We start from the raw sequence: 14,494 nt of genomic DNA on the forward strand, positions 1-14,494 counted from the left end.
ATTTGCCTTTAAGCAAGGTTTTACCTGAAGATTTTTTCTTTAATTTAGGAATCACAGAGAAGGAATGCAACCTGGAAAGGTGCAATCCTCCTGTGAAACCCATGAAGGAATTGGAAGTAGAGGGAGAGGAAGAATCAGATTCACTCGAGGAAAGACCCCGGTGACCAACTAAGCTAGCCTCATTAACACTGTTACCTGTACCCATATCTAGTGTAACGGGCAAATCCTCAACCACTTCCAGTGAGACTCCTTCCAGTCCAAGGTCCGGCAACTCTGCCTCTTGCTGATCCAAAACTGAATCTTGGATTGATTTGATAATTGGTGCTGCTACTTTTGGGTCAACGTATCCGGCAGATTTCCCGGCTGGGAAGATCAAAGCTGCCATATCTTGAGACAGAATATACGGCTTAGCCTTCCCTACGTTCCGTCCAAACCCTCCAACCCAGATCTTGAGGGTGGAGAGTGCAGCATCCTTAACAGACTGCTCTGCCTGTAATGCAAGGAATGTGTCAATATCGAGTAAATTCCTTGAACATTATGCTTATAAATGTTGATTAATCAATGTAATTTAATTTAAAGAAGTTTTTATTGTTCATTTATTTTATTTTATTTTATTTTATTTATTTATTTATTTTTTTTTCACTAATACAAGTAGTGTAACATAATTTCATCACAATATGCATAGAGCAAGCAGTGCGGTAACTTATGGAAGAGGTAACCTGTTGTACCAAGTCGTAGCATGCAAAGCAGTTTTCGTGATGCCAGACTACGGAATCAGTAAGCAACACTGCGCACGGGGCATGGCTCCAGCAAATGTCATGACAGCACGGATCTTGCAGAGTAGCATTACAGCCGGCAACCAGACACTGAGTGGCCTGTAAGTGTAATAATATATAAGAACAATTGCCCAAACTTATTAGGATAATTATGATAATAATGAAATATGCCGGAGCATTCCGGACTGAAACAATATAGAATATATAAGGGATTTTATATATATTCATATATTTACATCCCGGGTACTGTGTAAGAAATAAAACTACCCAGAACTGTATGACCCGGGGGGGGGGGGGGGGGGGGGTACACGAAGTACCCCGGGACGGCCACATGAACTCGCAAGCTCTATGGTAAAACGAAAAGAAAATAAAAATAAGAAATGAAAACTAAAATAACAAATATAATATCTCCGCCCACGGAAGAGAAACTTCCGTAAACGTAGCCCTCAATGACTACCGGAGAAGCCGGAATCTAAACCCGCCTTATGCGGGGAGGGAATGTTTAAGGCGGATGGATGTAAGCTCCGAGAGCTGAAAGAAGCAGAGCGCAACAAATCCACGGAAACCGAGGCTGAATACGCAGAACAACCATCAACCCCAGAGGCGCCCGGCTGAGAAGCGACACCCACCAACCTAAGGTCCTGGAGGACCCTCTACACCCCCCCTCCGCTGTGAAGGACGCCGTGTCGGCCACCCTGAAAGTTTGGGTAGGTGGCTTCGGGAAGAACGCACCGAAGGGGCAGCCGTATATTCTTGACCAGAACATGGCTGTCGACCGGCTATGTCGACCCCGTTGTGGCAGCTCCGGCTATCTCGGCCATCCAGCTGCAAGTGGAGCAGGCCTTGGCGGAAGGGGGAGCTCCGGAGATCACGGCAGACGTCGCAACCCTGGACTTGAACGTAGAACCCATGACGGTAGGTGGAGGTGAGTTGTTAGTTGAGGTGGGTTTGTTGGGCGCTCAAGGGCTTCCCTTGGGCGCTTCTGGATCTTCTTCTCCTGTAGCATCTTCTTCTTCCTTCCAAGGCTTTCCCGAATCGGAAATTCCGGCTAGGACGTCTGCTGCCTCAGTTGTTCCTAAAGTGAAGGGACAACGGGAGCAGAAGACCCTGGAGAGGTCGTCTTCCAAGAAGACTTCAGCCTCTTCTTCTCATAAGACTCCGGCTCACCATCCCGGAGCAGAGAAAGCGAAGACTTTTTCTTCCTCTTCACACTCCAAAGGGTCTAGGGGCAAGTCCTCTAAAGAGAAGGTCCGTGCTCCCGCCGAGCCAGTACCTTCTACTTCTACCGGAGCTCGTTCGAAGACCCCTGCTGAGACCAGTACCTCTGGTCCCTTCGATCCCGACTCCTTTACAGCAGGGGTCATGCAACAGGTGGGGAACATGGTCGGGGAAATGATGAACACCAGGTTTGATCAGATGCTTGCCCAGATCTCCACCTCGTTCGCGCAGTCCGGTCAGTCGATCCAGAACATCTCAGATCGGCTGACGGACCAGGAGAACCGGCTGGCAGGTCTTAGCCAGAATCCTCCAGCAATTCCTCCTCTAGCAGGCGCCGGAGTACCTCCTATGCCTGACTATAATACTCTTCCCTCATTTACCATGAGCAATCCTTGGAGGGTAGCAGCATTCACACCCTTCAAGGACGGATTGATCTCTATCCCGGACTGTGGAACTCGTCGTATCGAGGACTTTGAGTTCCACCCCGCCGATCTGCAACCACCTTTCATGGGATATGCTAGGTTGACAGAAGCAGCTCTAAATAGGGAAGATAAGATCCCTAAAGAGACTGTAATTTACAGTCGGGAACGGGCTCAGAGGGAATGGGTGAGGTGCCTTGAAGAATGGGATTGCACCAATACCAAGCTTCAGGCATTCAAGAGCCCATTCACGATCTTTGCGACGGAGGATGAGGCACCACTCCCCTTCACCACAAAGATTGCTGAAGTTACTATACAGGCCGCTACGAAAGATGAGCCTCTCCCTCAACTGAGGGAGTCGGACCCGACGTCCCCACTCTTCCCAGCCTTTGGGGACCTCTGGGCGGACCTTCCGGCGTCCTTTACTGTTGGGAAACTCAAACCGGACTGTGCTATCGAACAGTTCGGGGAGAGACTCCCGAGGCTGCCGGACAACCTAATCCAAGCTGAATTTGAAGCAAGGACCAGGTTAGGGAGGACGCTTAACGCCTTGGTGATGACAGAGGTTGCCGCCATGACATATGGTACGGAGCCTCTGTTTAAGCTCTTGGCTAAAGCGCAGACACAGACCGTACAGTCGGATCTGTACGAGTTTGTAGTAGCAAGACGGAACTGCAGGAAACATGTCCTGCAGGAAGCTACTATACGGCACGAGCCGAATAAGTTGCTGTCATCTTCAATCTGGGGTGCTGACCTCTTCCCTGAAGCTGCTGTGAATGAAGTGCATCACGAAGCGACCAGGCTCAACCAGAGCCTTAGGGTCCGCTGGGGTCTTTCTAGCCAAAGGAAGCCAGAAAGCACCCCCTCTAGCTCTAAGAAACTGAAGAAGACAAGAAAGTTCCCAACCCTCCAAGCACAGCAGCAGCAACAATTCGTCCAGGCAGTCCCGGTGTCACAACCCGTGCAACCAGCGACCTCCAAGAGCCAAAACCAGCCCATCCTCCTGTTGACGCCCCAAAACCAGCCCTTGACCTCCTACGCTGTTTCCCCAGCTTTCAATCCTGTATTCAAAAGCCAGGCGTTCCAAGGCATCAATAGGTTTGGAAGGGGAAGCAGAGCTAGGGGTGCATTTCGGCAAAGGGGTGGCGGAAGGGCACCCAACAGGGGGAAACACTTCCGTGGAGGACGCAGAGCACGTCCTGCACAGTCCCAGTGAGGACCCTCAGGTAGGAGGGAGGCTGTTTCTCTTCCGTCACAGGTGGGGATTCAGCAATTGGGCACAAAGCATTGTGTCCAAAGGGCTGGGATGGAGTTGGATCAAAGGTCCTTCTCCATCCAAAACATTCCTTCAACTGCCAACAAAGGAATTGACACAGTATGCGCAAGAGCTCCTTCAGAAAGGGGTAGTATCAAGAGTCAAACATTTAAAAGTTTCAAGGACGCTTGTTCAGCGTGCCAAAGAAAGGCTCAACAAAACGAAGAATAATCTTAGACTTGTCCCGTCTAAACTTATTCATTCGTTGCGACAAGTTCAAAATGCTGACTATCTCGCAGGTGCGGACCTTACTTCCCCGTGGGGCCGTCACCACCTCTATCGATCTTACAGACGCATACTATCATATCCCAGTCACGAGACACTTCCGCCCATATCTAGGCTTCAGGTTGGGAGACCAGGCATTCTCTTTCAAAGTGATGCCCTTCGGGCTGAATGTAGCCCCCAGGGTCTTCATGAAAATAGCGGAAGTAGTGGTCCAACAACTGAGATCACAAGGGATAATGGTAGTAGCGTACCTCGACGATTGGCTCATTTGGGCAACAACCGTCGAGGAATGCCTCAAAGCCACAGACAAAGTAATTCGATTTCTGGAACATCTGGGGTTCCAAATAAACAAGACCAAATCCAGGCTTACGCCGGAGTCTCTTTTTCAGTGGCTCGGCATTCAGTGGGACCTGAACTCCCACACTCTGTCAATTCCATTGGTCAAAAGCAAAGAAATAGCCAAGTCAATAAGGCAATTCCTCAAATGCAAACAAACGTCAAGGAGAAACCAGGAAAGGATCCTAGGTTCCCTCCAGGTTGCGTCAGTCACAGACTTTCTGTTGAAAGCAAAACTGAAGGATATAAATCGAGTTTGGCGCTCAAGAGCAAAGGTCAAATCTCGAGACAAGTTGTCAGTAATCCCGCCGATTCTTCGACAAACGTCTCCGTCTCTGGGCGGAGGCCAGGAACCTGTCCAAATCAGTTCCTCTCCAGTTCTCTCCTCCAGCGTTGGTTATCCATACGGACGCCTCTCTAAGCGGGTGGGGAAGATACTCCCAATCCAAGAAGGTTCAAGGGACTTGGTCACCTCAGTTCCGCCAGCTTCACATAAATGTATTGGAAGCCATGGCAGTATTTCTCACTCTGAAGAGACTTCTACCAGCTAAGAATTCCCATATAAAGCTGGTTTTGGACAGCGCAGTAGTGGTACACTGCATCAACAGGGGAGGATCCAAGTCAAAACATGTAAACCATGTCTTAATAGCCATTTTCTCTCTAGCAACCAAGTACAAATGGCATCTATCCTCCACCCATCTGGCGGGAGTAAGGAACGTGATAGCAGACGCCCTGTCCCGATCAGTTCCTCTAGAATCGGAGTGGTCCCTGGACAAGCGCTCATTCCAGTGGATATGCCAAAAGGTCCCAGGTCTCCAAGTAGATCTTTTCGCATCTCAAGCGAACCACAAGCTTCCTTGCTATGTGGCCCCCAACCTGGACCCTCTGGCTTATGCCATAGACGCCGTGTCCATAGATTGGAATCAGTGAATCTTCTATTGAAAGTCCTGAGCAAACTCAGGACGTTCAAGGGACAAGTAGCTCTAGTAGCCCCGGATTGGCCCAAGAGCAACTGGTATCCTCTCCTCCTGGAATTGGGTCTCCAACCTCGACGGATTCCCAATCCCAGGCTATCTCAGTCAGTACAAATGAGGACTGTGTTTGCTTCCTCAGGAATTCTCAAAGCCCTAACTTTATGGACTTCATGAAGTTTGCGGCTAAGAGAGATGCAAATATTGATCCCCAGAATATTCTTTTCTTAGAATCGGATATAAAGAAATTGGCAAATTTCCTGAAGGAAACAAACACTCGAACCATGACAGTTAATCTAGCTATATCCTTTTTCAGATCCCTGTTTGAAAAAGGTTTAGCAGCTAGTACTATTACCACTAATAAGTCAGCTTTAAAGAAAATCTTCCAGTTTGGCTTTAAGATAGACTTAACAGACTCCTACTTTACGTCTATTCCTAAAGCCTGTGCTAGGCTCAGACCTTCAGAAAGGCCTAGTTCGGTTTCATAGTTCTTGAATGATGTTCTCAAACTGGCTTCAGATACTGACAACGTTTCATGCACTTATCTAATGTTATTGAGGAAAACATTATTCTTGCTAAGCTTGGCCTCAGGAGCCAGAATATCAGAGATGCTGGACATGTAGAATTCCTCCCCTCAGGAGAAGTCTTACTATCTCCAGATTGTAGTTTTCTGGCAAAGAATGAGGACCCCTTAATGAGATGGGCCTTTTGGAAGGTCCTCCCTCTTCCACAAGACCCTTCTCTTTGTCCGGTGACGACCTTAAGAGCCTATCTGTCCAAGACATCTTCTAGATCCTCAGGCCCCCTCTTTATGAGGGAAAAAGGTGGTACTATTTCAATAAAAGGGGTTAGGCAACAAATCCTATACTTTATCAAACAAGCTAATCCTGATTCATTCCCTAAAGCCCATGACATCAGGGCAGTAGCCACCTCTATTAATTATTTCCAGCATATGAATTTTGATGACTTAAAGAAGTACACGGACTGGAAATCGCCGACAGTTTTTAAGCGTCACTACTTAAAATCCTTGGAATCTCTTAAATTTCCGGCAGTGGCAGCGGGAAACATAGTTTCCCCTGACACTGCCCAGTAGTTGTAGTCAAAGATCCAGATCTCCTTTCTACCTGCCTCACTAACAATGCACCTAACCTACCATCATGCTCATTTGGGTTCTTCAGCCTTAGCTGCCTAAAAGGCTACCTATGGTGATGTGCCCCTTATTTTTTTGCTAGGGGCACTCACAACTGCAAATATTGATTACTGACTGTAACTGATCGGTGTTGTTTCCCTTATTTTTATGCTAGGGAAGCACACCAAGATATATTTATGATGTTTAACATGAGTTTTAAGGATTTAAGAATTTAGTGAGTGTTCCTCCCTTATTTTGTACTAATGAACCTCACTTGTATATAATTGCATAAATCTAGTTCTAAGTTATCATAAGTTAGTTTAAGTCTAATTTTAAGTCCAATTGTATGTTAAGATGGATTCATTAGGTTAAGTTGACATTAATTATGATAACTTGCAAGTTTTCAACTAGATTATATTCATTTGTTTATTTTCTTCGTTTTATTGAGACCCTTTTTGTGTTTATTTGTTATTCCAATCTTGTGCTAATTCTCTGGTACTATTTCACGAAGCGACATGAACTGGGCCCAGAAAAGGGATTTTGACGAAGGAAAAATCTATTTCTTGGCAAGGGTTCGTGTCGCCCAGTGAAATCCCCCCCTATTTTCCCACCCTTGCGCCCAAGATTGGCCCTTAACTTCAAGGATGGCCACCAGGGGCGCTGCGGTCGGCGTGGTAGGTAGTGTAGTAGTAGTTGCTGGCGCCGGCCGTGTATCAGCTCTCTCAGGAGGGGGATTTTGATGAAGGAGAATTCTAAATGGCAAGAGGTTCGTGGTAGTGGTCTCACTCGCCCCAGCTCCATACCAACACCCTCTTTTTATTTAGGGTGAGCGAGTCAGTTACTCTGACATCCCCCTATTTTATTTTTTCTCTGGTAATGTTAGTATCATTTACCTAGAAATAATGAACTTAAGGGATTATTTCACTGGGAGACACGAACCCTTGCCCAGAAATAGATTTTTCCTTCGTCAAAATCCCCTTTTTGCACAAAGTTGTCAGTTTAAAGTGGGATGGTTACTCTTTGTAAGCATAAATAGTGTCTATATTTATGTAGTATTGACATGGTAGGAGGAGGAAGGGAATGTTTCATATCCATAGAATTTTATTCACTATTATATGACAGGGTCTTGGCTCTGTTAATCCAGATGACAGAGATTACCGTAGCATCATTTGCACTGATCTATAGTGGACCCCCTGTATTCGTGTTCTCCAGGTTCTGGACTCACACATTCATGGATTCCTTTCGGGAACATTTCCTCACATTATTCGCGGAAAATTCACTTATTCATGGTATTTTTCTATGAGAAATATCCAGAAATTCCTGTTTTTATTATATCAATTTCATCATAAAATGCACTTTATGTAATAAAACTTAAAAAACCAAGTATAAAAATTTTTAGTGGGTTTTTCTTGAGTTTTAGCTAACAAAATAGGCTGTTTTCATCATTTTTATAGGGATTCCAACTATTTGCGGATTCTAACTATGTGCGGGGGTCTGGTATGCATCCCCTGTGCATATGGGGGACCACTGTAGAGTCATTGGCCTTTGTTTTCATCCAAAATTATATAAGTAAGAGTAAGGCCTTATAGTAAAACCTTGAAAATCAGAAAAGGCCCATCCTGCAAGTGTAGGTTTTGGATTGCATTGACTGTTAAGGAAGTGATAATAATATTTAAAAATGCATAAAACAAGACAGACAAAAATTTAACCACTTAATGTAACCAAGTTAAGCAGAGAATAAAAGAGAATAGGGCCTTGCAAAAGTTGCTTTTTCTTTTCCCAAAAATGGCTATTGTGTATGCTTTTGATTAATTTTTTAACCACATTTATTAAATTTGTAAAGATGTTAATGTTTTGATTATTTCTCTCATCCAAAACAAAAAGGGTGAAAATGATGAAGAGACAAATAACGAAGTAGCTACTGGTTTGAGATTGGTATCGTTGTTTCAAGATTCAAAACCTAAAGGTAAGTCTTTAATATGTTTTTAATTGTACAGTCACCACCCTACTTATGAACATTCAGAGATATAAACAAACAGGGTTACATGTTAAGACTGTTAAAAGCTCTCCCCTTGCCACCCTTAAATTCAAATTTTGCTCTGCACACCTGTTCTACTAGTAAAATATATATACTATATATATATATATATATATATATATATATATATATATATATATATATATATATATATATATATATTGTGACGAAGTGCCAAGTATCTGGTTACTACACTTACCATTCATTAATTGTTACCTCACAAAAGCCAGACACCTGAACCCACATCACAGGTACTAAATGACTGAATACTCTAAAGGCAACAGTGATCTCTTAACAACTTACCAGTATTGCAGAAAATCAGACATAAGTTCATCAAAACAGGTGTGAGGTAATCATGTAAGTAATTAAATTAATCAAAGGGCATCACTCCATCAACAACTTTAAAAGTCTAAGTATTTCCCTGATTTCAGAAGTCCAAGTACGTGTACTTCCCTGGTTCTAAGTCACTTCAAGTTAATTGAAGGAAAACAGATCAATTACCACTCTATGTTTCTACCTAACATCAATATAATCATATGCAAATATACTGGTTAGAAATGAAAACACATATATAAAAATTTTAAATACAAAAATTTATTATTATTAAACTCAAAATTTATAAGTGAAATTCACAATATCAGGGAAAATTACTATTACTTGAAAACAAAGTAAAGTTTAATTAATTCTTGAAACAATTAGGTAAAATTAAATCAAAATTAATTTATCACAAAATTCAAGAAAATTAATTCAATCAAAATTCAAAAGTGTTAGACAATAATTGAAAATTTGAAATTAATTCACAAGTGCTAAACAACAATAAAACTTGAAAAGAATTCTAAGTAAATGCAAATTAATTGACAAGTGTTAAATTTAATTAAATGTGCAATGATTAAGCAATGAAAATACTTAAGTTAATTAAATTGTGAATGCAAATGAAAATACAGAAAAATGTGGAAAATACCAAAATTGCAAAAAGTGCTAATCACACAGAATATAAAATAAAGAGACACACTTCAACAAGAAAATAGGTAAATGCATAAAACATAAAAATCACTTCAATAAGAAAATGGACAAGTGCACTTAAAAATAAACACAAAACACAAAAATTTCACTTATATAACTTACCCGGTGGTTACATATAGCTGTCGTCTCCTGACGTCACGGCAGAATTTGAAATTCGCGGTAGCGCTAATGGTTTGACAGGTGATCCCTCTACTCCCGCCCTCTACCGGGTACCGGGAACCATTCCAACAATAAATCAGAAGTTTCCTGCCGTCGGAACCGGTAACACGGTTCCTCTGCTGGTTGGAATTTGGATTTGATCATCTTGGTTTTCTCCTTTTGGTGATGTACCTTGAGTTTACTGATCTTTTTGCTAGCGTATAGTTATTTTGGTTTTGATATTGTTGTCCTTTTTAGGAATTATTTTGAATTCTTCACGATGTCTGACACCGGCTCTATTCAGTATAGGGTGTGTAGTAGTGGGTGTAAGACTAGACTTCTTAAAGCTTCACTTGATCCTCATTCTACTTGTGTTAGTTGTAGGGGACGTGAATGTTCTTTTGAGAATACGTGTGAAGAATGTAAGTCTCTAACATCTCAGGAGTGGAAGGCACTGGGAAAGTATATGAGAAAGTTAGAAAAAGATAGAATCAGAAAGGCTTCACAGAGATCTTCTTCTAAGTCAGTGAGTAGCCAGGATATTCCTCTGAATTCTGTTAATCCTGTTCCTATTAACCCCGTAGTGGTTGCTCCTGCCCTCGAATCTGTATCTCCCGATCCCGATCCCGTGTCAGTATTACGAGCCGATATGGACTCGAAATTTGTCTCTTTCCTCCACCACTATGCAGAAAATGGGTGAGACAGTGCAAAAAGAAGTGGTAGTTAAGTGTGATAAATTACTTAGTGCAAGTGTAGTGGAGGAGGTGGTTGTTCGGACCCGCCCGTTCGTTCTCCTAGGTCTAGGCCCTGTCAAAACTCCCCAGATCTGGGAGGAGGCATGCTGAAAACCGAAGGGAGGCGAGCGGGATCTGCTCCCGAGCAGCCGCCCCCTCAAGCAATCCTGTAGCCGTATCCCAGGATGCTGTCCCTCACCATTGGAAAGGTGTTGCGAGGAAGTGTTTTTCGTCAAGCGACTCTAGTTCAGATGTTTCCTCTTATAGAGGTTGGCGTAATAAGACTTCTAGACGGCTGAAAAGGTCTCGCGATGTTTTGCCTGCTGCGGTTCCCAAGAAGGTGGCGGCTGCCGAACCTTCTTGTAGTTTTTGGGAGGAGCCTGAAGCTTTTTCTCCGGCGGTTTCGATTTATCGCCCTTCTCTCATAGAAGTGGAGAAGCCGAACACGCACACTCCTTCGGAGCCTTCTCCAGAGCCTCCTCAAGCGATAACTCCTGCGGCTCCAGACGTGTTGTGGATCATCCTTCTACGCCTCCCGCGCCTTCTACGTCGGTGGATCCTCAACCATTTCGGTTGTTGAACAGATGAATGCCAAGTTAGGCAGTATCTTGGAGCTTTTTGGCAAGTCTCTTTCGTCCCCGAATGCGCTCCCGACCGCCTTACATCTTCCGCAGACTACTGTGCAGTCCTCTTCGCAGGCTCCTTTTCAGTCGCCTCTTCAGGCTCAGACTCTCCATGTGACTCCTCTTCAGACGCCACTTCAGGCGCCTGGTCGGACTCCTTTCCTGACTCCGTCTATGGCGCCACGTCAGGCTCTCGCTCGAGCGCCAGCTCAGCCGCCAACGCAGCCGCCAGCTCAGCCGCCCAGATTCGTCTCAGTACAGGCTTAGACGTCTTCTCCTGCTTTCTCACACCCTCCTCGGACGCATCAGGGTGTGACTTCGCCGAACAGGATTCCTCTTCCGATGGAATGTTCGCCAGTTTCGTCGAAGGAAGCTTCGGATTTGGAGGAAGAAGGAGAAGTACTTACAGAAAAAAGACAAGCATTTGTCGGGGTATAAACTCCTTTTACGATCTTCGTTGATTACAACTTTGGAGATTCTTTTGCGCCTTCCGTTCCAGTTTTCTCCTAAAAAAGTGCGCAGTGGAAAAAGGACAGTAAGCCTGACTCCTTGTCCTCGTTCTCACGTTGCGGTCGTCGCCTCCTACGATTTCAGGCAAGAAAGCTATCAAGAAAGTTAACGCTTGGCTTTTGGAGAAGAGGGAACAGGGGAAAAAGGTTTTTGTCTTGTCCTTCCCCCTTCGAGACTTTCGTCAAAGGAGCCGTGTCTGGTATACACTGGAGAAGTTTTTTTTCCTGGGTGTGACTGCCTCCGCTCAGGGAGATTTTCTAGTCTCGTGGACTCTTCCCGCAGAGCAGCCCTTAATACGGCCCCTAAGATTTTCTTTTCAACAAATGAACTGGAGCATCTTTGCAAGAGTGTTTTCCGTGTTTTTGAAGTTGTTAGCTTCCTGGATTGGGCCATTGCTTTGCTGGCCAGGAAAGTCAAGTCATTTGGACTTTCGGAGGAGCAGTTGAAGGATTTGCCTCGGTACTGGATTGTATCGATAAAGGCATCTGTGATGGAGCTTCGGAGCTCGCTGCCATTTTCGCCTCTGGAGTGTTGAAGAAGAGACAGCTTTGGTGCTCCTTCTTGTCGAAAGGGTCTCATCGAACCAGAAGTCTGCCTTGCTCTTCTCTCCTTTGGACAAGAAACACCTTTTTCCGCAAGAGATTGTGAGCGAGATCGCTCAATCTTTAACACAGAAAACCGACCCAGGATCTTTTATCACAGTCAGTGAAGAAGCCCAGGAAGATAGCTCCGGTTCTTTCTGCTTCTCGGAGTGCTCCCTCCACGGAAGCTCCTAAACCATTTCGAGGGAGAGCTCCCGTTCGATCTTTCTCCAGGTTTCGTGGGAGAGGTTGAGCCTCTTCTAAAACCACTTCCTCTTCCATCAAGAAGTAGGCCCGTAGTCCTCGACACAGCAGTAGGAGCCAGATTACACCTTTTCTGGCAGACCTGGTTTCATCTCTGAGCGGATCCTTGGACGGTCCACGTCCTGAAGGAAGGATACACCATTCCGTTCATCAAGCACCCCCCTCTCACAGAATTTCCTGTGAATTTGTCAGCTTACTCGGAGAACTCCGAAAGATTTGCCGCCCTCCATCAAGAAGTTCTCGCCTTACTGGCAAAGAGGGCCATAGAGTTAGTGGACTCTCCGCAGGAACCAGGATTTTACAATCGCCTTTTCCTGGTAAAGAAGGCCACGGGGGGTTGGAGACCGGTGTTGGACGTCAGTGCCCTGAACGTCTTTGTCCTGAAGACGAAGTTTTCTATGGAAACGACCCAATCGGTATCAGCAGCGCTTCATCCTGGAGATTGGATGGTTTCCATAGACCTTCGGGACGCTTATTTTCATATTCCGATCCATTCGGAATCGAGAAGATTCCTGAGATTCGTGTTCCAGGGACGCATTTATCAGTTCAGGGCCCTCTGCTTCGGCCTGTCGACAGCTCCACAAGTGTTCACCAGAGTTCTGTCGTCAGTAGCAAAGTGGCTTCATCTAGACTGGGATACGAATATCCATGTATCTAGACGATGGCTTCTCAGGGCAAGGTCAGACAGAAGTGTGTGGAGGACCTACAAAAGACTTTAAGGCTGACGGAAAGCCTAGGTTTGTTAGTAAACAAGGAAAAGTCATGTCTCACTCCTTCTCAGGAGAAAGTTTATTTAGGAGTGAGACTGAATTCAGTTCTTTTTCAGGCTTTTCCGTCTCTCCAAAGGATCGACTCTTGCCTGAACAAAATAGACGAATTTCTCGTCAGACAAACTTGCTTGGCGAATCAGTGGATGAGCCTTTTAGGAACCTTGGCTTCAATAGAGCAATTTGTAAGTCTGGGCAGGCTCAACATGAGACCACTTCAATTTTACTTGAAGCAGAAGTGGCAAAGGAAGAAGTTTCCCAGACTCCTTCATGTTCCCATCTCAAAAGGAATCAAACAGGACCTCCTTTGTGGAAATCAGAAGGAAGGCTTGTCTCTAAGCCAGTTGAGCCCCAACCTTACGCTTTTGTCAGACGGCATTGGACAAAGGGTGGGGAGAGCTACTCCTGGGGGCCAGAAAGGAAGTGTCGGGACTTTGGCAGATTCATCAGAGAAGCTGGCACATAATCTAAAAGAGTTGAAGGCGATTCATTTGGCTCTAATGCACTTCAAGACAGAGGTAAGAGGGAAAGTAGTGCTGGTTCAAGCAGACAACACCAGGCTCTCTCTTACATCAAAAAACAGGGGGGGACACACTCGTTCTCTCTGTGCGAGGCGGCGAGAGACCTACTCATTTTGGGCGAAAGAGAACAAGGTTGTCTTGAGCACAAGATTTATTCAAGGCTCGAAGAATATAAAGGTGGACATTCTCAGCAGGAGAGGACAAGTCCTCTCCACAGAGTGGACGTTATACCTCAAATATGCAAGAAGCTTTGGGGGATTTGGGGATGTCCTCTGTTGGATCTCTTCGCCACAAACAAGACAGCTCGTCTACCACTGTATTGCTCCCCAGTTCCAGACGAGGAGGCGTTTACAGTGGATGCCATGCTTCTGGACTGGTCAAATCTGGATCTGTATGCCTTTCCACCTTTCAAAAAATGCTAAGATTAGTTCTGGCAAAGTTCAGAGGTCATCAGAACGTCAGGATGACTCTGATAGCCCCTTTTGGCCGGCCAGGGAATGGTTTCCGGATCTACTAACTGCTGTGACGGACTTTCCGATAGAGTTACCGTTAAGGAAGGATCTACTCAGACAGCCCCACTTTCTGAGGTTCCATCACAACTTGTCCGCTCTTCGACTAGTCGCCTTCAGACTGTCGAGCATCTCCTCAGAAAGAGAGGATTTTCAAAGAGAGCTTCAAGGGCTATTGCTAGACCCAAAAGAGAATCCTCTGATCGAGTGTACCAAGCTAAGTGGGTCCAATTCAGAGCTTGGTGCAAAGAAGAAGGAATTTCGTCTTCTAAGACCTCTATAGCTCAGTTAGCTAACTTCCTTCTTTTTCTTCGTGAGAATAAGAAGCTTTCTACCCAGACGATTAGGGGTTATAGAGCTATGTTGTCTGTGTTCAGGACATCGAGGATTAGACATT

The 14,494-nt window shown here is 45.0% G+C and overlaps 1 protein-coding gene across 1 annotated transcript in view; it reads left to right on the plus strand.

Moving 5' to 3' along the window:
• LOC135220942 (probable RNA-binding protein CG14230) overlaps positions 1-14,494 on the plus strand; it is a 312,424-nt gene that overhangs the window by 228,546 nt on the left and 69,384 nt on the right. The window contains exon 6 of the mRNA XM_064258596.1: positions 8,274-8,355. Coding sequence (XP_064114666.1) covers positions 8,274-8,355 — 82 coding nt within the window. The remainder of the gene's footprint in view (positions 1-8,273; positions 8,356-14,494) is intronic.

This window comes from Macrobrachium nipponense, chromosome 2 (genome assembly GCF_015104395.2).
Source record: "Macrobrachium nipponense isolate FS-2020 chromosome 2, ASM1510439v2, whole genome shotgun sequence".
NCBI lineage: Eukaryota > Metazoa > Arthropoda > Malacostraca > Decapoda > Palaemonidae > Macrobrachium > Macrobrachium nipponense.